The 24813-nt window shown below is 42.6% G+C and overlaps 1 protein-coding gene across 3 annotated transcripts in view; it reads left to right on the plus strand.

The window, feature by feature from the left end:
* The window catches only part of LOC131105070 (growth factor receptor-bound protein 10-like), a 54761-nt gene that overhangs the window by 11023 nt on the left and 18925 nt on the right, over positions 1-24813 (plus strand). For 2 of the 3 annotated variants that reach the window (XM_058052806.1, XM_058052804.1), the window contains exons 2-5: positions 581-691; positions 4638-4734; positions 10613-10907; positions 12772-12919. In XM_058052806.1, coding sequence (XP_057908789.1) covers positions 641-691; positions 4638-4734; positions 10613-10907; positions 12772-12919 — 591 coding nt within the window. In that variant the 5' untranslated portion in view covers positions 581-640. The remainder of the gene's footprint in view (positions 1-580; positions 692-4637; positions 4735-10612; positions 10908-12771; positions 12920-24813) is intronic. The other variant, XM_058052805.1, reaches the window with a different exon arrangement.

Genomic DNA, 24813 nt, shown 5'->3' on the forward strand with positions numbered 1-24813 from the left:
CTAAAAAAATAAGTATGGAAAACATAGTATACCTCATGTGTAAATACCCTCACCGACACACATACAGTTTATACACAAAAATAGAGATGCACACACACACATAAGCACCAATGCAAACACAAGATAAAAGTAGCTTTAATTAATGGCAAGCCATATTTTTGGAATACCAAAGGAGGGTCGTGAACTGCTGCATATGAGCCTTCATAGTTTTGTGATTGAGCTGCTGGGCTCCAAATATACGCCGAGGTCTAACTTAAGCTCTGGGGGGGGGGGGCTGCAGTGTATTTTTGGGTTAGCGTTCAGAGGTGTTTGTTGAGTGGCAGCAGGACCAAAAGGTTAGTAGGATATCCACCGAAAGAAATACATTTCATTTAGTGCTGGTCGTTCTTTTTTTAACCCAAGGGTCTCCAAGGGTGGTACAGTACATGAAATACTCTAAAGAGTAATTACCATAGCTGTGACGTATTATATATTCATAATTAGATCATGTTTGGTCAGAAATGTATATGGAAAATATGGGTAGGAATAGGTGTTCCACCTTTTTTAATAGACTGCCTTTTTTTGTCTTTCTCCTCTGCAGGTTCTGCTTAGTTTATCTTCCAGACTCAAGCAGATTGTACGAAAGAACTGAACACAAATCATGGCTGTGGCAGGATGTCCCGATTACTTCCTGCATCATCCCAATTATCAGGTAAGATCCATTCTTCTGTCAGCGGGGGATTCTCTCCAGAGCTTTACTCAAAGCAAGGCTGTTCTGAACTTTTCAACTCAAATTAATAGGATTTCGTGGGAATACGAACATAATGTTGGAGTACCCCCACAATAAACAAGCCATAAACAAGGCATATTTCAGAAATGAAATGATGGTTTATTAACTTTTCATTACGTTATAGAATGAAAAGGTTTGTGTGTTTGTACAGTGGTGCCCTGGTTAACGTTCTTAATCCGACTCAAACCAAAAGGAACTCTAACCAAAGTAAATGATCCCAAAGAAAAGAATGTAAAGCCAGTGAATTCATTCCAGACACCCACAAATGTGAACATTTAACATCAGTCTGACCTAGTTTTGTTTTTTTGGGGTGCCCAAATTTAGGCACCTGCCTACTTTTGTTGCAATAATTTTCTGTAAATCCTCTAAACTTCATTTGACTTCTCATCTATCCCCACGTTGGTCTGCTATATGATATTTACCTGGAATTCAATTATCAGCGGTGCCCAAACTTTTTCCCACCACTGTATCATACAGGATATTTACCAGGCTGTTTACAGCATTTACTCATTAGAGTGCAGCCAAGGTCGGACGTGGTTGGACTTCTGCACCCTATTTTCGATCGTCATGAAAAGCGGACCAACCAATGGCTGATACGAAACTTTATACAAAGTTATTTTCAGGAACAAACTGCATTAGAGGTTGTTATGATGTTCTGTATTAATATCAGTTCATATTCAATCATTTGTCATAACATTTGACCCAAGTCTGACCTCGGCTTTTCTTTTTGTTTGAGTGGCCGATTTAAAGGCTGGTCTATCTGGTCTATCTGGTCTACCACTCAGCCCATTTGAAAGGCTCAACCCCATGAGCACTCCTCAACTTCATCAATATGAAAGGACACTTGTATGATCCATGTCCAAACTTGGCCTCCCGCAGTCCCGCCTTGACCCCTCTTATGGACGTGTATGTGTGTGCATGCTGTGTTGGAGTGCCAACCAGACTGAGAAAGAGCAGGCCTAAAAAGAAAGAGAACAAAGACCCAAGTTGGCTTTTCTTTTGTTGTCTCATTTAGCCTCTCCGCTGGTTTGGGTCTGGGCTTTATTAGCCTCGTAACCAAAAGCAGAGGACTGGCATGGCTGAAAATTATGCTAAAAGGCCACTATCCATGGGATTAAATCCGCTCGTGAAATTCTGCCAATTGTCCACAGAAGCGCGAATGGATGTCTGGCTTTGGGTTTTTTGTGCTAAGATGCACAAAAGAGTATACTTTAAAGCTCTTGTGTGTTTGTGTATGTGTGTGGGTTAGCTAATATAGTCCCAGACAGCCATACAAAACGCCATTCAAGACCCGTATATGTTGTGAAAGAGTCCCGACATCTTTGCTCAGCGGAGCTGAACCTTGGCCAGCCGTCCTGTCCTGAATGCACCCACACATACCCACTCCTGTACCGTCCCATCACTTGGATGACTGGGTTGGGGAGGGATGGGTCACAGTCTGGTGGCCGGACCCCCGGACAGAATGCCGTGTGCCGATGATGGCCTCGGCCGCATGAAGGAGAAAAGTGAGTGATGTTGTGTTGAGTACATTATTATTTATGTCTGAATGATGGTAGTCTCATTAAGATCCGATATTTCACTTTCAGTCCGACCAACAGAGCTTGAACCTGAAACAAATACAGAACAAATGCAAACTGCTGATTGGATGTGGTTGGCTTGCTTGGTATCAAGAGAGGTTCCGTGGGTGGGCAGATGGTTGGGGTCCAGAATCGCAGATGGTTGGAGTCCAGAATCCACAACTGTGGAGTGACGCTACATTCAAGCTGGGTTTTCTCTCATCAAATATTTAACGATATATTGATTGTTACAAATCCACTTGATGGTGTGGCGTTGATTTCTGTCATGTCATTACTCAGTGAGGGAAACATGTAGTGCACTACGTACTGTTATTACTGTAAAAAGTATTCAATAAGCATGGCATGGGAAGACAGGCTTCGTCCACTCAGATGAGGAAGCACGGTTTATTCTGATACAGACTTTAATTAATAAAAATAGTTTTGGTTTATTTATTGCTACTTTCCTCAGTCAAGATAATGTAAATGTGTAACGGTCATCATATAACAGTTTTGAACAGGAAGACCAATGGTTGACTGCAGTACTATGATGGTCATGATGAATGATGAATTCACTCTGGTAAAAAATGTTTTCATATACTTTTTAGACCCATTAATTTAACTTGTTATAAACTGAAACATACGTATTTGTGTTTTTACCTTTTTATTTTACCTTTTAAGTACAGTATGTGCAGCCTTTCCTTCTCCAGGAAAAGAGAGGCATTATTCTGCTGATTTTGCTTCCAGAAATGACGCTTTGCAAGACGGGTTTTTCAAAAGTGGAGCCATGAACTACAAATGTAATTTTTGCAAATTGACCAAAAACAATGCAGAACATAATTATGAATATATAACACGGCCAAATGTCAAAAAGTTAAAATGGTATAACTATGTACAGTAAAGTAAGGGTACACTACACTAAATCTTGGGATTTGTAATTTCTACATTCATAACTATTCAACCAAGCTTTTATTATGAATAATGGACCTATTTGGGTGAAATTCCACCCCATTGTCACCATAAGTCACTGCTCTCTGAACCTTTCATTGTCTTTTCCCACCAACGATGTTACTTTAGATGTCCTCCACAAGGCAGCATTACGCTGAGACTATCTAAACACCTTTGAATGAATTTCCAAGGGACTTAGCTAGCTGGGTTTTGATGGCGTACTCAGTTTGAAATGCATGTCAGAGGGACAAAGCCAAGCATGTTTCAGCAAGGATATACTGTACCTGCACTGTGTACTGTAAGTGCCACCATACAAGAAGCAGCAAGATCACTACTACCAAGGTGCACTGTGTCAGAGAGACAGTATCTGCCATCATCAGTCATCTACTCTGGGACATTCTGTTCTCGCTCTCGCTAGGCCCTGCATGAGAGGTCTACACATACTGTACATACACGTACACTCAATGGATGGGTGTCATGTGTTGTCAGGACTAGACACTAATCCAAATGACGTGTTTGTTCAAACCTACGGTGTACAATGTGCAGCGTATGTGCATAACATCCTTTTGTGCATTGAGATTCCGGACAGATCTGTACGTTTTAGTAGTGAGTCGACGAAAGAATGATGAGATCCATCCTCGTGCTGCATCCCAAATCTAGCAGTGTATTATTAGGTGCCTGTAGTTTGCTTGGTTTGCTTGGCCATATGAGTTCCCTGTTAACATCACTGAATTGGCCAATAAAAACACAATCTATGCGGATGCACGGCGGATGAGTGGTTAGCGCGCAGGCCTCACAGCTTGGAGACCCGAGTTCAATTCCACCCTCAGCCATCTCTGTGTGGAGTTTGCATGTTCTCCCAGTGGGTTTTCTCCGGTTTCCTCCCCCATTCCAAAATCATGCTAGGTTAATTGGCCACTCCAAATTGTCCATAGGTATGAATGTGAGTGTGAATGGTTGTTTGTCTATATGTGCCCTGGGATTGGCTGGCCACCAGTCCAGGGTGTACCCCACGTCTCGTGGGAAATGTTCAATGTGAGGAGAAGGAACATTGGTGTGACGAAGTATTTTTCCTGGCAGACTGCTCAATCATGGAGTAATCATTTGTACAGTATTATTATTATTATTATCACGATTATTATTATCATTATTATTACATTTATGTATCTAGGTGGTAATTAGACTCTTAGTCCCAGCTCTTGTTTCTTAAACCATTTTAATAACCTGACGTTTTTACATTTTATTTACATTTTATATTTGTGTTTTTATATCTTCTGTACAGCGACCTCGGGTGTCCTTAAAGGCGCTTTGAAATAAAATGTATTATTATTATTTTACATTTCTGCCTTTTTTCTCCCCCCTTTCAGCAGGACAACATAGAGCGATCCACCAATCACAGACAAGCAAACATCATTGGGCCGGGCTTCCCACAGTCGACCAGTAGAAATTCACCAAATCATCAAGGTTGGTTACCTGTGTGTGTGTGTGTGTGTGTGTGTGTGTGTATTTTGGCTGACCTTATATTGCCGTTTTGGTCCCATCTCATTTGCAGGAAGTCTTGATAATCATATTTGTATTGTATTGGTAATCGTGAAGCCTTTCCACTAATGATCAACTTTTACAACAAATCTCATCAGTGTTCGTTTATCTCAGATGTTTTTTTTTTGCAATATGAACATGTACTGTACTTTATAATAACTTAAAAGCTCAGCTATTATCAGCTCCATTTCTTTTTGTAATCCTGTTAGACTAAATTCATTCGCCAGTATACCCAAGTCTACAGTAATAGCAAATATTATGATTTGCATTCTTACAGTCAAACTTTTGAAGATTGTGCTGCTCCAAATGTGTTTAAAGATCTTAGGAGATTATTGGATTCATGTTCATTCATGCTCAACATTTGCAATAGAAAGTACCTGGCAGCGTGGCACTGCAGCTTGCCTTCAGTACAGTGTGGATGCAGGGGAGGGGGGGGGTGATTTATACGTCCTTGGCCCTCTTCCGCTGTAAACATTTGAGCAGTTCAAAGGGTGATCCGCACGGACACGGGGTGCCATTATAATTACGCGCTCTATCTAATTGTACCATACAGGATTGGTCCATGACAATCGGAGCATGAGATTTAAGCACAATATTGGCTCAGCATGGGAGGCGAGGGTGGGGGGGCGGGGTCTGTGCAGACAAAACTAGTGAATTAGAACGCTTGGCCGTGGCATGGGAAATAAATGGAGCATAAATTACATTGTCATTTTTCAGCATCAGCCCGGATTGAGGGAACTCGGGAGAAGAGGGGAGACGGATGAATGGGATGACTTTATCTAAGGAACGTTACGCTGACTAGATTTATGTCGTACATGCGATGGGAGCCTGATTAATGAACAGCCGTGCTGCCGTCCACGTTGTTGTTAGGTCACCTTTTGTAATGCCTTACCTTCTCGTGTAATGGATGACTTATTCTCGCCTCTGAGATGTAGAACTCGAAAGTACGTGAGAGCTTCTAAACTCTCTAAATTTGACCTTGCGTTTGTGGAGTTATTGGTGGAGTGATAATCCTCGCTGATGTTATGAAGCTTGTTTTCCAGGGATTTTGCTCTTTCTATGTTAGAGGTCTTTAATCGAGCCACTCGCTGTGTCTGCTCCACAGCCAGATTCATCATAAACCTGTTCATAAAAGAGAGAACAACGCAGCTTTGTTCAAACACGACTCGCTATTATTTATTAATAAATGCGGAATGAGATGCCGTTGAGCGGCTTATATGGGGAATTTGCAAGCTGGTGTTTGTTTAGAAATACCAGCTGTTCTCAACATGTAATTCATTAACAGGCATAGTGGAGTTGTAAAAAGACTCGGCAAGCCTTGACATGACGTGTGTGTGCGAGTGCCGATGTCACCCGCTTGCACTGTGTTGGCATCTCCTTGTCGTTCCTCTCAGCTGCACGACAAAGTGCTCCAAGGCTCGTGTGAGTTGACACACTGGCAAAGCGGCGTCACACGCAAAATGTGAAGTTCGTCAGACTTTTAAACGTGCCCCATCACTCCATGTTATCGAGTCATCTCAACAGAGTGTTGGTGTCGCAGCTGCTGGGCAACAAATCCCATCGATGGCGCCAATGCAGTGGAGTCATCTGCCGGGGTGGCTCTCATGAGGTCATGCTGGAAAAGAAGCTCCCAGCTCCAGTTATTCCTGCTATGTCCTTGTGTGTGTAATGGGGGGGTGTGTCATGGGCACACGTGCATGGGCATACCAGTGCAGGCACACAAAATTCCTCAGCTCCCCTCGGTAAGACGCACAACCACAGGTCTTATATATAGTATGTCTTTAATGGCTTCATTTTCTACCGCTTATCCGGTCACAGGGGTGCTGGAGCCTATCCCAGCTGTCTTGGGGCGAGAGGCGGGGTACACCCTGGACTGGTGGCCAGCCAATCACAGGGCACATATAGACAAACAACCATTCACACTCACATTCATACCTATGGACAATTTGGAGTCGCCAGTTAACCTAGCATGTTTTTGGAGTGTGGGAGGAAACCGGAGTACCCGGAGAAAACCCATACATGCATTGGGAGAACACGCAAACTCCACGCAGAGATGGCTGAGGGTGGAATTGAACTTGGGTCTCCTAGCTGTGAGGCCTGCACGCTGACGACTTGTCCACCATGCAGTCTTAAATTGCTTATTTAGTCTTATTATGTCTGCTATATTGGTCATATAAGTATAAAGGTGACTTTAGGGGTGTCTAGAGGGCTGTAATAATGTTAAAAACCTTATTTAGAAGGTCATAAACAGATTGTCTATGGTTAACTACAAACGTATTTCATTTCTGAAAAGGAAACTCCACACATGTTTGGGTTTGGAACCAATGAACTGCGGTAAATGAGGTATTACTGTATTGCAGTGATAGCATACTTCACAGAATAAGAGAGCTGCTTCTTAGAAAGCTGTGTCCCGTGGTCACCCTCACCCGGTGTGAACTTAGTCCCCTTCCCCAACACCCGCACCTCCCCCAACAGTAGCTTTTAAATAACAGTGTGTCTCCATCATCTCTCATTTCCCTTCTATTTGTTTCTATTCTATCTTTTCCTCCTTTGCCTCTTCTGTTTCTCTTTGACCTTCCACATTGTCTCCATCACCCCATCAGGAGGCGTGGGAGACTGTGTGTGTGTGTGTGTGTGTGCGTATGTAAGCGTGTGTGTGTCACCAGTGGTATTGTACACACCACAGCCACATTTTACAATTCCAACTTGCTGTGTCTATATTCCTTTGAAAGGAAGCCCCTCCACTGGGCGATGCGTTCAAGTGTGCACAAGCGAGCGTGTGTGTTGGGTTGATGTTTGATGCACGTATACCTCTTGACAACATTCCTTCTATACCACGGTTATCCCTCTTTTCACTTTGCAACCAGCATGGCTGAATAAAGAGTGCATAGGCTACATTCCTGGCTTAAGGACTGTGAGCCATATGCATCTGCCATCAGTACTACGGTCTTGTTTTGGCTTTGTCTCATTCCATAATAACTGGTAATATTCAACACAAGCTTTTATTCATATTCCTACCAGACCTAACTATTTTTACAGTAGAAAATTCAAACGGCAGGAGCGGAGCGGACTGTTCTGGTGAACTCGGCTTCAACTCTCCAGGATTATTAGTGTTGGGTTGATGAGTCACATTTTACGTTCAGTCATAGACATGATTGATTTCTGTGTTACTTGGTCTTACAAATACTGTATATTGTTTGTAGTTGAGGGTTTTCAATCTCCAGTGTCCAACTTCTGGTTTTCTGTTTAAACACGCTTGAGATGAAGGCAGTAATACAACAACCATGCAACTATACATTTTCAGCCCCAAAACACTCAAAACAACCTGAAGAGCAATAAGAACTTTCACATGTGACACAATTGTCCTTACATTGGACACATGAACAATGTGCACGGTAAGAGTTAATTAAGAAGGTGGACGTGGTGTACTTTTTAACTCTAGTTGGTGGACTCCAGCAAAATGCCTCTGGCTTCAGTTTGTTGTACGAAAGGTCATTGTGGCAATTGTTCCAGGCTCCATCCGTCTTAGTCATCAACGCATCCCACCAGAGGCTGAGATGTGTGGAATCACAACAATGCTCCTTCTCTGAAGTGGATAAGTTATGATTATAAAACCACATTTTCAGATGTCATACTCGCATTCACACCTACGGAGCAAAAACAGACACAATCTCAGGGAGATGATGCAAAGTCACATTGAGCACATGGAGCTCACGGTGTTGCCCATAAAACGCCCTTTCAGCAATATTTTCTCAGCTGCATGTCATATGCAGAAGCACTAAAGTACTCTGCACGCACTTAGTTGGAATTAAAGTCCAAGCCATTTTAATTCACAGTTTTCACTTCAATTAGTTGAGGGGGCACTCGCCACAGGACCCGGTCCCAAAATATGTTTCACTTAGGCGACTGCATCACCCTCGCAAATTCCGACTGTCATCAGCTCCGCTTTGTGTGCTCCCTGCTGCCTGAGCTGCCCTGATATTTTAAGAGGATCTAATGATTGGCTGTAATAATGTAAGGTCAGGCGTGTCATGACAGCTGTGTGTTGGCTCCGTATTAATAATGGCCTTTACGTCCCCGTCTGCCTGCCAAAGAAGAGCAGTTGGTAGAACGCGTCGTGCTCCGCTTGTTGTTCTACAGTCGTAGCATGTGTTCGGCATGCATCGCCGTGTGTGTGTGACGCACACTTATGTTTGCCTTATTGCAACACGCAAAGGTGATTACGATCATTCCACTGGTTATGACTCACAAGTCCGTGATCCACTTGTGAAATTGAGGTTTGTGTTGCGTCATGCAAGCGGTCGTGCCATCCTCAAACGAGTTTGACTTAAACATTTCTATCTCACTTGTCGGAGGGCACATGTCTCAACAAGTGCAAATGAAGGTAAAGTGAGGCCAGATGTGTTGTTTTGATGCTACTTTTTACGTCGCCTGATTGGTCTCTCCTGCTTCCCTCGCGCTGTCCCTCGTCCTATTTATGGCCTTGTGTGCACCCCGTGTCTTGTGGTTTACAGCTCTTTAGCTCCCCAGGCTGTCTATAAGTAGCTGCACCGGCTTACACGCTGCTATTAATACCAGTGGATTAACCACCTGTGTATCACGGGCACCTGTGATTCAGATACCTGACACGTTTTCTGGAAAAGTGCCTCCAAGGAAACATTCACACTATCGGCTCATTGGAGATAAATCTCCTCAGCCATTCACTAAGGGATAAAGTGGAGCATCTCCTGGCGAGCTCCATCATCTTTGCCGCACAGTTAGCATCGTGTTTTGTTGCTATTGCTAAAATTTGACAGATTTTCCTATGAACGCCATTCTTTGAAACATGTGACTGTAGATATCATAATTATAGCATTTATTGTCAGGGTCCAGCTTGCCTGCATTCACAATTAAGAAATTGAAATAGACTTCACATTCTTTAAGTTCTTAGACTATCCGCTTCCTGATTTAATTTCACTTAAATTAAGGCCAAATACTTGTACTAATATTAGTTTTGCATGTTGGTCAGTTTGAGGGCTTTTGCTACTTACAGGTGTGTGTTGTCTCCCCCTAGTGGTGTACTTGTGGCAGACAGTAGTTTTGGGGGCTAGGAGAGCAGTACTTGGGGTTCAATGATACATTTATGAACTGGATTTCCTTCCCTCAGTGAAGAATTATTTAACACAGTCACCGCCGTCGATTGTAATTTAAAAAGTGCAAAGTTTTGTTCCCAGTTTAAAGAGAGGATACAACTTTCACAGCATGAAGCAATTAAATAAGAACTTCCCATCAACTGCTGATATTTTACGCTCCTGGAGTCAGTTGAAAATTCACTTCATGAATTTCAATGTGCTCGGAGGTTTTTCACAAGAGCTTTGAAGACAGATTTCTCCTCCAAAAAGAATTTGACTCGTGCTTTTTAAGACCTCTAAAAGCTGAATGTTTGATACATGCTGGGAATTTTGAGGAGATGCTGACAATATGATGCCTTTCTGGTGAACCCCGGTGCTGAGAGCTGTTAGGGGCAGGTTTGTGCTCGTACCTGTTATCCTGGAGGTGTGCCCACAGGCAGCATCTTCTTCATAGTTAAAAAGGTCCTGACAAATGAGTGGTGTGACAAAACCGGGAGTTTTCCCGAAATACCGACAATATCCCGGGATTTCACCTCTTCCTCATCCCTCAACTATTCTTTCATAGTATTCTGGATATAAGCTTTGGGTTTTGACCTCCAATTGAGAGGATTTGTGTGTTCCATGCATTTAATTTAAAGTTTTAATGTAATTTCATGTGTTTAATTACATATTCCTCTCCATGTGTCTTTCAGAGGATGATGTTGATTTGGAGGCCCTGGTGAATGACATGAACTCTTCGCTGGAGAGCCTCTACTCCACCTGCAGCGCTCATCAGACGGAGTCTACGCCTCTACTTCAAAACGGACAGACCTCGGCTTCCTCCCAGCAGCACAACCACACACACCACCCTCACACACACCACACCCATCTGCGGCAGGGGTACCATGCGCTAAGCCACGCCTCCCCTGAGCCGCCCATCGCCACGCCCACGGACCGACCCCAGGCCAGCCTCCAACGGTCACAACCCATGCACATCCTGGCTGTCAGGTGGGTGCTACCGCATTTATGGGCTATTTCTCATCATCATCATCATCAACATGAACGTGTCTGTCAATGTACATGTAATCCCGTGTTTTGTATGTAGTACTGCACGTTATCAATCTAACCAAACACTACTTATACTACAGCCTCTTAGATTTACCAATCACATAACTGGATCTAACTATTTTACTTTATTTCCAGGAGTGCTAGCATTGTCTTCCTTCTGTTGCTCAAAGATCCCGTCATAAAGAATCTTGTTCCGTTCCATTCCGAGACTCGTACTGACAACTTAGAAGTTAGTCAAATATTTGTTGGTTTCAGATGTTGTAAGTCAACAATTATTTGTTCCTTTTTGTCGGACAGCGTGTACTAATGCACCCAAATGTAACCTCTTACCACTAACATTGGAATCATGAACTGATAAAAAAAACATCATCACCGGTTTAGGCATTGGGAAACACTTAACAGGTTAATAAATACTGATAAATCACGTAGATAGATACGGTAGATGGAGTCAGAATAATAACAATTCCATATACAGAAATATATATACACATATACAGTAAATATATCTTTGGTATTCAATAGTGAATACACACAAATACCTATCTTTACAAAATGGGACATTTTAGACATAGTTGCAAATGGTGATTAATCAAGATTAATTCATGACAACATGTAAAATAATCAGATGAAAAATGAGGGAACCCTAATTATTCTTTGTACACTAAAAAGTAAACTGTAATGATGGTATGTATCATCTCGCTACACCTACCCAGCTTTACTAGCACCTTATCTGTAGCCTGGGAATCTGGGAATCCCCCCCCCCCCCCCTTCTTGTCAGGCCCTGTTTGTCTCAATCTACACCATCAGGTCAAATTCTCATTCATTTTTATCAAGCACGAGCATCTTTCTGGGTTTAAACAATCAAAGCCCACAGTCTCCCTAAGGCGGTCATTATAGGCTTTTATCCTCCACTTTGACTGCAGAGCTGTCTGTAATAATGATCCCTGTCAGGACTATGTGACACAAGCACAGGCGAAATGATCAGGTAATGGAGTATTCCGTCTTAAGGACTCTCCCTTTCTCGCCTCGTCTTCTCACAAGCGCTCACTTGCGCACAGACTCGGGGCCCTGAAGTTCTTATTATTCAGAGCTGACCTCTGGATAACCCTGTTCTCAAGCTCAGATGGGACCACATCAAAAGACCCGTTCCCTTTTGAACTCGCTGGCTTCTACAGAGAGTTTGATAGAGGCAGGGAGAAGGAGTCGAAGAGAAAGAGTCCCACAATGGCTCTCTGCACTTACTGTTTGCTGTAAAAAAAAAAAGGATTGGATCCTGAAAAGTTTATGATCTGCTGTCAAACCATCATCCCGCTTCTGAGCCACAAGCTTATAGTGCGTGTGCCTAATTTAAAAACGGCTTTAAAGCAATGTCTTATTTGATATTGATGTGTGATAAATATTGCAGAAAATTAGCCAGCAGGCTGCAGGGGTCTGTGATTTCTCCCGACTTGGAGGCTGTTCATTACGGGGAGATCAGACGGAAACAGACATGAGCTTGGATACTTACAGAAAGAAATCTTCTTATTCTCACCCTCCCTCTTAGCCGCTCTTGTTACAGCCATTTTACTTTATTCACGCCGCCTCACGGCATGACCTTATGTGTCAGTTGGTATGTAATACCAAAAAATGTATTCGCTCATCCCCTCACCAATACGGTTCTATTACTGTTGGGAAAAACCTTTTCATTGGTCTGACAGCAATCAGACCTGAAATAAACACCTGGGATATCTGACCGGAACCGACTCCGATTCATATCAACTGGAAGAATCGCAGCAGCTTAACGTCTGTGTCCTACGTCCTCCAGGAGGCTGCAGGAGGAGCAGCAACAGCAGCTGAGGACGTCCTCCCTCCCGGCCATCCCCAACCCTTTCCCTGAGCTCTGCAGTCCGGCCAGCTCACCTGTACTTAGTCCCGGGTCACTACCTCCGGGAGAACCCTCCACTGGCATATATGTAAGTGCACGTAGAAACGCTTCATCTTCATCTTTTCAGGAACCGTCAAGTCATTTTGGACGGTAACCCATCATTAAAAATACACGTGGTCGTGTTGGACGCCAAATAGCGTCCACATAAGTCAGATGCTCCGTCCCTGGGTAAACAGGACAAGACATCTGCAATGAATCTGAGTGCCTTTTGATTGATGTCTATTTTGCTAAGCAAGGCAAAGATGGATTGCCGGTGTTTTTTTTTTGAGAGATGCCGATTTGGAATATCATAAATCAGTTGCACTTAGCGGTCTACGGCATGTTCCACATGTACGCTTAGGAATTTCCCTGGCAAACATCTGTCCCATGTTGTGCTCACGTCATTCATTTCATTTCTGTAGATTGCTTCCACATAACAGGCGTGATGTCTGCGCTACATGAGGACGTCCTGTGTACCAACATAATAAGCAGTATTTCTGCAGTACATGATGGCGTCCTGTGTACCAACATAATAAGCAGTATTTCTGCAGTACATGATGGCGTCCTGTGTACCAACATAATAAGCAGTATTTCTGCAGTACATGATGGCGTCCTGTGTACCAACATAATAAGCAGTATTTCTGCAGTACATGATGGCGTCCTGTGTACCAACATAATAAGCAGTATTTCTGCAGTACATGAGGACGTCCTGTGTACCAACATAATAAGCAGTATTTCTGCAGTACATGATGGCGTCCTGTGTACCAACATAATAAGCAGTATTTCTGCAGTACATGATGGCGTCCTGTGTACCAACATAATAAGCAGTATTTCTGCTGTACATGATGGCGTCCTGTGTACCAACATAATAAGCAGTATTTCTGCTGTACATGATGGCGTCCTGTGTACCAACATAATAAGCAGTATTTCTGCAGTACATGATGGCGTCCTGTGTACCAACATAATAAGCAGTATTTCTGCAGTACATGAGGGCGTCCTGTATACCAACATAATAAGCAGTATTTCTGCAGTACATGATGGCGTCCTGTGTACCAACATAATAAGCAGTATTTCTGCAGTACATGATGGCGTCCTGTGTACCAACATAATAAGCAGTATTTCTGCAGTACATGATGGCGTCCTGTGTACCAACATAATAAGCAGTATTTCTGCAGTACATGATGGCGTCCTGTGTACCAACATAATAAGCAGTATTTCTGCAGTACATGATGGCGTCCTGTGTACCAACATAATAAGCAGTATTTCTGCAGTACATGATGGCGTCCTGTATACCAACATAATAAGCAGTATTTCTGCAGTACATGAGGGCGTCCTGTGTACCAACATAATAAGCAGTATTTCTGCAGTACATGATGGCGTCCTGTGTACCAACATAATAAGCAGTATTTCTGCTGTACATGATGGCGTCCTGTGTACCAACATAATAAGCAGTATTTCTGCAGTACATGATGGCGTCCTGTATACCAACATAATAAGCAGTATTTCTGCAGTACCTGATGGCGTCCTGTGTACCAACATAATAAGCAGTATTTCTGCAGTACACGAGGACGTCCTGTGTACCAACATAATAAGCAGTATTTCTGCGGTACATGATGGCGTCCTGTGTACCAACATAATAAGCAGTATTTCTGCAGTACATGATGGCGTCCTGTGTACCAACATAATAAGCAGTATTTCTGCTGTACATGATGGCGTCCTGTGTACCAATGAACATGGCAGCCTTGCCACCTGTGAATCTTAAGGTTAGGACAATGTCCGTTCTCCGAGGTTGAAGCTTCTCTATCAGCATCATCTCTGTTAATGATCTTCATATGTGGCAAGCCTGGGCTGTTTCCGGGAGCATAGTAGTTTACAGTAATGTGTGACTAAACTATTCATGAGAAGTATTCTGCCTGTGATGCCGTCAGAGAACCCACTTACACTTCCAGTAAAACTATTTCATGATCAAACTCAGTTTATTATAAGTGGCTTAGTAATGAGTTGACAAAAATATCTGAGAAGTGTGGAAGTGGTGCGTTAGCATGACAACTTGTAACTGCTGTACTACGTTGGACTCGGCCTCCAAAATAAAAGTTTCATTCAAATTCAAGGTCATGAGCAGGGAAGTTGTTTATTTCCAGTCGGAGGCATAAATTAGCAGCCATGGCATGGATTCAGCTCTGCATGGTAAATTTGACTTTTAAAGGTCTTAAGGTCCAAAATTTATGTCTCTCAAAGTGACATAAGTATGACTCAGAATAAGTAGGGCAGGCAGGACGGGAATTTTGTTGATGTTTGAATTCCCAGACAGCCTGTTAAGGGCGCAATGTGGACCAGGAAATGGAGCGGGGGATTGGAGGAGGTGCAACGCAGTCATAAATGATGAACAGAGGTAAAGTTGTACAATAAGTAGTTGTCCCAATATCAGTTGATACAGCTAAACCAGAGCGCATTCTTTCCAGAAATGTTTCTCTGACATAAAGCAGAAGGTGTTCAATGCCGATGTAATGCAAACTTGTTTTTTTTTTATTGCAAAATTGTTTGTTTTTATCTTTTTTTTATAATGAAGCGTAATGAAGAATTCAGAAAGAGCTGTGGAAAATTCAAGTTCACATGCGTGCTTACCGTGCACACACAGTCTAAAAGCGCATCGGAACGGGTGCGAGTGTACTTGTGCACCCACCCATGCCTATGGTCCATTTGTTTTCTGGTTGTGTTTGCACTTCTGCCTGCTTATTTGCCTTTGTGAGTTCTGTAAACTATTTACAGAATTGGCAGTGTCCGTCCATTGTTGATGGCAATGGAAAGTATGTCTCATTGTGGTTGTTCTTCAGTGGAAATACAACTCAGCACCTTTTTATTCCAAAAACCTCCCACATAGCTGTCCCATCGTAGACATATGCTTCTGGATGTGTGCGAATCCAGTAGCAGGCGTTCTTCCCAGGCCAAAATGTACACGCTGTCTTGTATCTTGTATTGCGTGATGACACAGGTGACTTTTTTTTTTTAGTCTCTGCCTTGATTTCTCCTGGTGCTTCCTTCTCGAGAACTCCTTCCTGCCTCCTCGCTACGTAGTCCAGTCAGCCAGCGTGCTGAGACGTTTTTGTTTTTGTTTTACTGAATTTTCCAACCTCCAGGCGCTCTCTGACAGGCGCATGCATACCCTTCTCTCTTCCAACTCCTTCGCTTCTGCGCCGGAGCCGTGAGGAAGCAACACATCTTTCAGGAATGACTGGGCAAGCTGATGGTTATGGCCGTATGAGTCCTAATGAAGTTCAACTGTCCTCCTCATGGATTGCTGGGTTTTATTTCTCATTCTCTCTCATGCTTGTCTTTTCAGCTACAAAAGGGGTGTAACGTAACTTCATAATTAAACGGATGTGTTCAATGAATAAACATGACTTTTACTCATAGCTTTCAACTCCAGTGAGGATGATTTAGAAATCCTGCTTGGTTCACTTCAATTTTGACAGCTCATCACTTCATTTTGTCTTCATAATTATTGGTTTGAAAGAGTGAAAGAGCGTTAGAGCTATGACATCAAACACCTTTTAGAATGAAATACAACAGAGATTGTCCTGAGTGAACTCCAGATGAATGGAAAGTATTCTGACAGACACAAAAGAATGGTGGTTCCTCAAAGCAGAGGAGCAAGATAACAGTAGCAACAGGGAGGACCTGGATACGGCCATTTAGAGATTGAGTCTAAACCGGCATTTTAAATCATATTTCATATGAGTCAACCACCAGATGTTCTTCAGATATGACTTTTTAGGGGGTGCCTTCTCAGGTTGCCAGACGTACTAGCGTGTGGAAGCCCCAATCCAGTTCTGCGGAGAACAATGTTGGTGCCGCCGTGCTTGGTGGTGCAAGTGAGAGTGTTGTTACATTTCCTTGGACACCGTGTCCCTGAAGTGGGCCAAGTCCTTCCAGTGTGGGAACATTCATTTGATCACAGTGTTGCCAGATTTGGTTGGATTTACTGTACTTGGACTGGCTGTCCTCAAACTCTCAGTACTCTGCCGGACCCCCCCCCCCTTGTCTCGCTGGTCTGTGTATTCTTATCTCCCCTCCTTATTTCGGCCTATCTTTTATTTTTGAGATCCACGAGGATATCTTTCCTTCCCTCTGCTCCTCATGTGAAGCTCAGTTCAAGTTTCTGTCGGGAAGTTTGGGCTAGTCAGGAGTGCTGTTGAGTTGATAAATGCTGAGTCACTCGCGATGAACTGCAAGGCCTAAAATAGCACATCATGATGGATAGGTGGGGGTGGCTTTGGCACCGCTAACGGTATATCCAGTTCAACTAGTTTGAATACAAATTAATTTGTCATGTGGCTTGTCTGTATCTGTCTCGTATTTGTGACGTTGCCAAACAAATGACAGCAGGGCACGGAGAGACTTGATTACACAAGGGTGTTGAAATGTTAAGGCCATGCGCGAGTCCACATTGTAGTTTGAGTTTGGGACATTGAGTTTCAGCTGTATGCACATACTCTATTACGGGTGGGGCCGCATTTACTGTATGAAACATAATTATAATGTCAGAAACAAGAATCATCACCTGTTGCCATCCATCCATCCCTGGGGTCATGCTGGAGCCTATCCCAGCTGACCTGGGTCAAAAGGCAGGGTACACCCTGGACTGGCCAGCCAATGGCAGGGCACATATAGACAGGCATGGCGCTGGTAATACATACTATACAGTATTAGTGTAGAGTGGTGTAGTATTTGTACATTGATCACCCTGTCAGTATTGTTACTGTAATACAAATGTAATGTTACCGCATCCCTTGCTACATTACAGTTCGAACACCCCCCGCCCCACTTTATCGTGATTTTAAAATAATGAATTTATTGATAAACGATTGCTGTTCTGTGGTTGACTGTAGCCTATTATTAGTTACGTTACGGTATTAGTAACGTTGCATTGATGAAACATGACATTGTATTACATCATCTTCACACTGCATCCAGTCAGTCATGGCATGTCGGACATGGTAGATGGTTCATTTGAAACACTTTAGAATTAGTAAATGTCCATGCAGTGATACCGTTGTGTAAGTGATGTAAACAAAGAGTTGGGGTATATGGGTGTTATTTTATGTCTACAGAACTCTAGTGTTAAAAAACTGTATTTAGAAAGTCATAAACAGGCAATATTTAGTATATTAATATTAAGGAAATATCAAGAAGACTCACATAACGTGGCCAGGTCTGGAACCAATTAGCCGTGCCTACATTAGAGTGTTGCACGCGTACACTAAAAGAAGTTTCTGAATTCAAGAGCCAGGATCATTTGTCACACAATATTAAAGTGAAAGTCTCCCACGCCTTGAACCCTTTGACTGTTTAGTGGAAAAATTGAGGAATTCCATATGGGGCCACCCAACAACTTGTAAACACCAACACTATTATCACCTTGTAAATCAGATCTGGAAAAGAACTTTTTCTTAGCCTCTCGTCAGACTAATGTAAAGTTTGTGAATCCTGTGATTCTTCTCATGTTGGGTTTTTACGTTATGATTTGCTGAATCAGACATATTATTTTTACACCGTCAATCAACTGACTGCATCCAAGAAGGGCAAAAGTGGAAACACCCGTGCTACTACGCAGTACTCTGAGAACGCAAACCACCACCGAGGCTGCCCAATTTCCTCTATAATCAACCATAATCCCCTCAATTGGACGGGGAGAACAAATTCATGTTTTGGTGTGTCTAACTGACTTCCAAATGTGCTGCTTTTTTATGTTGTATGAAGTATTTTTTATATCATGTTGTATGAAGTATTCCACGGGCTGTACTTGTTTAATATAACCTACACACACACTCGTGGTGGTAGTAGTATATACGTAGATGGGCATCAATCCAACCATTTTGTTCCTTTTGCAGCATGCCGTTCCCCATCTGACTCATTTCTGTCACTTCCTGGAAAGTTGGAAGGAGTCAAGGTCGAAGAGCAGCCTTTTCCAATGTGACTAACCGTAAATTGAAATGTTGCACACTCTTAGTCCTTGACAGTCAGTCTCGTTTTCGTGCACGCAATCTACTCCTCATTGAAGTGCTGATGTGTTCTGCAGGCTGTGCAGTGAGCAGATCAAAAGTGAAACTGCTCCAAAAAATTCTGCTGGCTCACTGTGATGCTTTTTTTTTTCCTTTTTTTTTAAATTGAAGTGAAACATCGACCCAAAGACGCTTGTTGTATTCTGTATGCAGCATCCAATACTAAATTATATACAAAATGAGAGTGCCCAGGTGTTTGTCCATTTTGGTAATACTTTATATAGTACTTCAAAAGACACAAAACCTAAATCCCAATAGATATGTGGACTAATAAGCTCCTTCATTGTCTTTTTGTGGCATGTTTGTATTTGCCTGGTTGAGAGAATGGCTAGTCTTTGGAAGACTAGTGCTGAGTGGACGTGAGTGGGGTGTGAGTGACAGTCATTTAAATTTAACGAGTTTCTATGTTTTTACATTTACGTTACGGGTTTGATTCCCCGCTCGGGCATCTATATGTGCTCTGGATTGGCTGGCCATCACTCCAGGGTGTACCCCGCCTCTCGCCCGAAGGCAGCTGGGATAGGCTCCAGCATGCCCGCGATCCTCCTGAAGATAAGCGGTATAGAATAAAATAATGCATAAATGTGTTTTTAATACTTTTATACTTTAATTTGCTATGGTTCCACAACATTAAATCTTAGTAAAATCACAGTTTGAGTTCAATGTTGGTAATGTTTCTGAAGTGGACCCGACCACCCGGGTACAGCTGAAATAGTTCATTCGGGTGTCTATAGGTGCAAGTGGCATGGACACACACACACGTTCCTGATATTTGATGCTCTTTGTTGCAGAGGTCAATAGAGCATTCAGGCATTACAGTATGAGCCTTTGTCAGCGGGCACGCCTCTCCCCACTTCATCACCGTCACACACGCTCTTAGACACACACTCCCACATTGAGCGACGGAGTGGATTTTGCAGCTCTCGGTGCTGTGAAATACAAATTGTTTGGCCGTAGCTGAACAAACGCTACCTGGAGGAGAGCCAGGCAGGTTGCGGTTGAGCCTGGAACATCTCATGTGTCAGGGCCGTATTTATCCCTGGCTGCTAAATGGAAACATGCCTGAACCTGCCAGCCCAACCCGTTAGTGCCACATTGCCACAGAGACTTATATGCACGCACATACTCTGGCCTTTAGGTGATTTATTAGATTGGCTGTCATGATCAGTCTGACTAATGGCACGGTCTAAGTAAATAAGACCTTCAGCACCGGCACTTAACAAAGCCACTTGGTAAAATGTCAGCATTCACAGCCAGAGCATAAAGATCATTGTGTTTATGAGGAAATGAATAGGAGTATTAGTTCTAGTGCACAAGAGCGTGTACTCTGAGCTTGACATTTTCACAAAAAAACTTCTTCAAGGATCAAGATAATCTTAAAGGAACTTCTGTGGCCAACTCTGTCAGAATGATCCCAATTATGCAAATGCTTTGACACAAAATACCATATTGGCTTAAAATGATCCTGTTATATGCTAAATTAATTTACACGCTTCTCCTAAAAAATAGGTCAGCGCCACTGCAACTGCTAAGCCATCTGCAGCAAACATCCGCTGCCGACGAACTGCAGGAGAAGAATGCCACGTTGTTAAATGAAAAAGTTAAAAATACAGCATATATATATCATAATAGTGCTGCATCAACAATGGCTCAGATCAAGCTGATCATTTGATGTAGAAATCACTCAAAGAAATCTAAAATGGATGCATACGAACAATAACAAAATATTCTGATTATTACCTGCTTATTATTTTCCATCATTACATGAAGCATAGAATGTCACCGACTAAGGCTCAAATTGTAAGCCAGGCTTAGCTAGCCTGTTTAAAGATGAGATGCTGTTGGTTTGGTTTTTCAATCAACGTATTTGGTTTCCTGTCAAATATTGTAAATGTAATTAGCTATTCTATGGGAAGTTGACCTGGACACTGAGGCGTTACAGCATGAATACTTCATCCTCCGGAGTGTAAGACGAGAAGGCAACTTTAAGACGCTAGCAGGCTAAGATCTCAGTAGCCCAGCAGCTCATCTGGAACACCAAATGGTTCTTTCAGATCGTGTGTACGTCTCGACTTTGGTCAGGTTAACTTTTGTAAGACCATTCTTCAGAGAAAGAGGTTTTAGAACTACTGTTTTATGAGCAATGGCCACAGTTAGATTTGTTCATGCACGTGCACGCTCCTGCACGTGCATATGTCAATGCAGGTGTATGCATGTACGTTTTTGGCATTTCCGTGTGTTATACAAAGAGAGAGCAATATGTTGCAGCCGGCGGGCATTTCATCTGACCGAAGCTGAGCTGTTGGACTCATGTAGGTCATGGAGATCTCTCTCTCGGTCCTCCTTTCTGGGAAAGTAGAACAGCTCAGATTTCTGCAGATCGTGCTGTGAAATGGCAAGATTACGATGACAAAACAAATCATAATGATGTTTGTTATGCTGTATTTTTACAATGATCTTTTGTTGCCTTGGATGAAACTTGACCTACTTTTGCTATTCAGATTCTACGTAAGCACCAAAAACCATCCATGTGAAATGTATGTCGATTTTCCATTGGTGCCAAATCTGGATCTGCAATCCGGTTCCAAATAAAAGTTTGTCATTACGGTAATTGTAATTTTTAAACTACCATTACAAATCCTAGCAATAGTTTAAATTTGAGTAACAGTGTTCAATGTTTCCATAAACGCAATCAGGAATCAAACCAGCTGATCTTGTAGAGCTGCTAAAGTCGCCAATGTTCGCTAATTTCACACATAAAGTCACGGCACAACACACATGCTAGCCTTTTAACAAGCGCTCCCTGTCCACGGGGAACCGAGTCATGCACGTCATGCTTGTGATGTCAGCCATTGTTTTCCCATCCTGGTTCCCCGTTCCTCACCGCTCCGCCCTCCTGCTGTACTTGGACAATGGCTCCAAATGATCAGTGCTCTCAGAGGACATTTGGAACCCGAGGTTCTCTGGCAAACATGCTGGGTGCACAAAGTGGCGTCCATTCCCTCGTTTTACTTCTGGTGGTAAAATCTTTGGCTCCATGCACAGTTTAGAGCCATAATAAATAAAAACCTGTTTTTTTGTGACAATTTAATTCTTTGACCCATCATCACACACACAAAATAACGTGGCACTGAAGAACATTTATTGGTAAAGACATCCCCCTTTTTGGTTCAGGTTCTGGATTGTCTTGAACCATATTTCAAACACCCGACTTGTCTGCAACCTGCGTTGTTGATGAAGTCGTCGTCCATATAGAGCAGGGGTCGGGAACCTTTTTGGCTAAGAGAGCCATGAAGGCCAGATATTTTAAAATGTGTATCTGTGAGAGCCATATACATTTTTTTTAAACATTGAATGCAATAAAATGTGTGCATTTGTATGTAAGACCAACAGTTTTAGATATAATTGGCTCTAATTACGTAGACCAGGCACACTACCCCACGCCAATGGGGTGTGGCCAGCACACTTTCGTGAGCAGCGCAGTGTCCAATAATAAATCAAATACTTGCTGCCATTAATGCAACTTCTGCTGCTGCATAGTTTTGAACCGTATTCAGTACACGTATTTCATTCTTTTGGCCATCTTCATCAAAAGGCTTGGTTCTGCAGCTTTAACTAGGTGACTATTTGACTAAAGGAGGAAAGTTTACATTTACATGTTGACATCTCAATGGTAGACTACCGCATTACCAAGTAATAATCAAGTTTTGGTGTTTGACCTGGAAAATATCATCAAGAAAGATGGATATGGTCGGCCATATTGCAGTAGAAAATAGATGGACGAATTAAAATGCATAAGAAAGTTTTGATTTTTAATATTTTTAACAGTGATTTCTGTGATGTTTACTTTAAAATGTTAGCAAACATACATTTTTATTGGGGTAAATGCTTGAGAGCCAGATACAGTCATCAAAAGAGCCCTACCTGGCTCCCGAGCCATAGGTTCCCTACCTCTGATATAGAGCAATATTGTCCCCATATTTCTCCGCATATCCCTCTTCAGAATGACTTCCTGTCCCTCCTTAGCTTCTCCACTTTCCCCCTCTTGGTCCTTTGACAACCAAATTGTGGTCTGCCTTCTTTTGCTCCACTGAGCCCAGATAGGCCACTTTGTATTGGGTCTCAATTTGATGTAGTAATTGGATGACAAGGGACACTTCACAATTGCTTCCTCCTGACTCAGCAGAGTTTTCTTGCTGAGCGCCTCCCACTCCTGCTGATCACAGCCGCTCAATAGGAACAGCAAATTGTCTGAGGCCCATTTAGGTTTTTGTGTCTCCATCTCATCATGGAGACATCGGCTTCCGTAGGCGGCCCGGACCACACACAGCCCACCATTACTGTGCAAGGGTCTGCAGAGAGGGCACTTGTTAATGGGAATATGGAGCTGGGTGGCTTGTGTGAGCCAAATCAGCTTATCAAAGCCTACGGCTCTTTTTGTTTTCTCTAAAAGACAAAGGCCCAGCAGCTAAGCTACATTTTGGGCCGGGTTGGTGTGAAGGGGGGCTTGGGCTCCTGCCAAGATTGTTGACCACAATACGGCTGGCAACTTCAGTCTGTAGCACATGCGACTTTGTGCAATGACATCCTTCAGGACTTGAAGCATTGATCACACTTTTTCACTTTCTCACTGGAAGTTCTCTTAACGTGAGTTCCTCACTCATCTTAAATGACGTCCGGGACTGGTGTACAATACATATTTAAGCATATTTATTGGGTGTTGTTTCATGTTTAGATGGCTCTATTAATGTTACAAAAACATATTTAGAGGACCGTAAACCGTTTTTCTATGCTATCACTACACCAATAAGCCATTTATAAATAAGATCCATAACATTTGCAGAAATTCAGCCAATTTGTGTGTTACGTTATGTGTAACGTTACATGTAATGTGGTATGTTATGTGGTATGTTATGTGCTACTTTATGTGTTATGTTACATGTAATATGTGTAATGTTATGTGCAACGTTATGTGCAACGTTATGTGCAACGTTATGTGTAACGTTATGTGTAACGTTACGTGTAACGCTATGTGTTGTGTTACATGTAATATGTGTTATGTTGTGTGCTATTTTATGTGTTATGTTACATGTAATAGGTGGTACGTTATGTGTTACGTTACATGTAATATGTGTTACGCTATGTGTAACGTTATGTTACGTTACATTTAATATGTGGTATGTTATGTGCTACTTTATGTGTTACGTTACATGTAATATGTGCTACGTTATGTGTAACGTTATGTGTCATGCTATGTGTAACGTAATTTGTTACGTTATGTGTAACGTTATGTGTTACGTTATGCAGGTAAATGGATATTTAGAAAGTGTACATTGCCACCATCATTATTTCTTATAGAGCAGAACAAACGTTTCTGGATGTTGGCTGTTTGCCTTTTGTATGACATGCATGTTATCTGCAAAGCGAGGAGAGGGGAATTCCCCCCCCCCCCATTCCTCCATATGGTGGTGTATTCCCGGTAACACAGTAACTTATGCCTTTGTTATTTTGTGGACCGGGCCCAGGATGTTGTGGCTGCAGATGGTTTAGGTTGACATAAAGGCTGCGGTTAAGGTTATTTTTGAAGGGATCTAAAATGGTACCCGGTCTCGAGGCTCAGCGGGGGGCAAGAAAATCCCTCTACATCACGGGGACTTTTACTGTTTCTGCCAGGAATAGTTGCCGGTTTTGCTTTTTAACGAGACGTGTAAGAATGATGTGGAAAGACAAGAAGACAACAATATATGACATTCATCTGTTAATGTGGTTTTATTTTCCTTTTTGTGACACTTGCTAATAACCCTTGCCCCTCCTAGTCCAGGTCCTTCATCAGAGTGCCTGACCTTGCCACATGTAATGGACCCTAACGTCTGTCGTTGTG

Source organism: Doryrhamphus excisus, chromosome 17 (genome assembly GCF_030265055.1).
Source record: "Doryrhamphus excisus isolate RoL2022-K1 chromosome 17, RoL_Dexc_1.0, whole genome shotgun sequence".
In the NCBI taxonomy this organism is placed as follows: Eukaryota; Metazoa; Chordata; class Actinopteri; order Syngnathiformes; family Syngnathidae; genus Doryrhamphus; species Doryrhamphus excisus.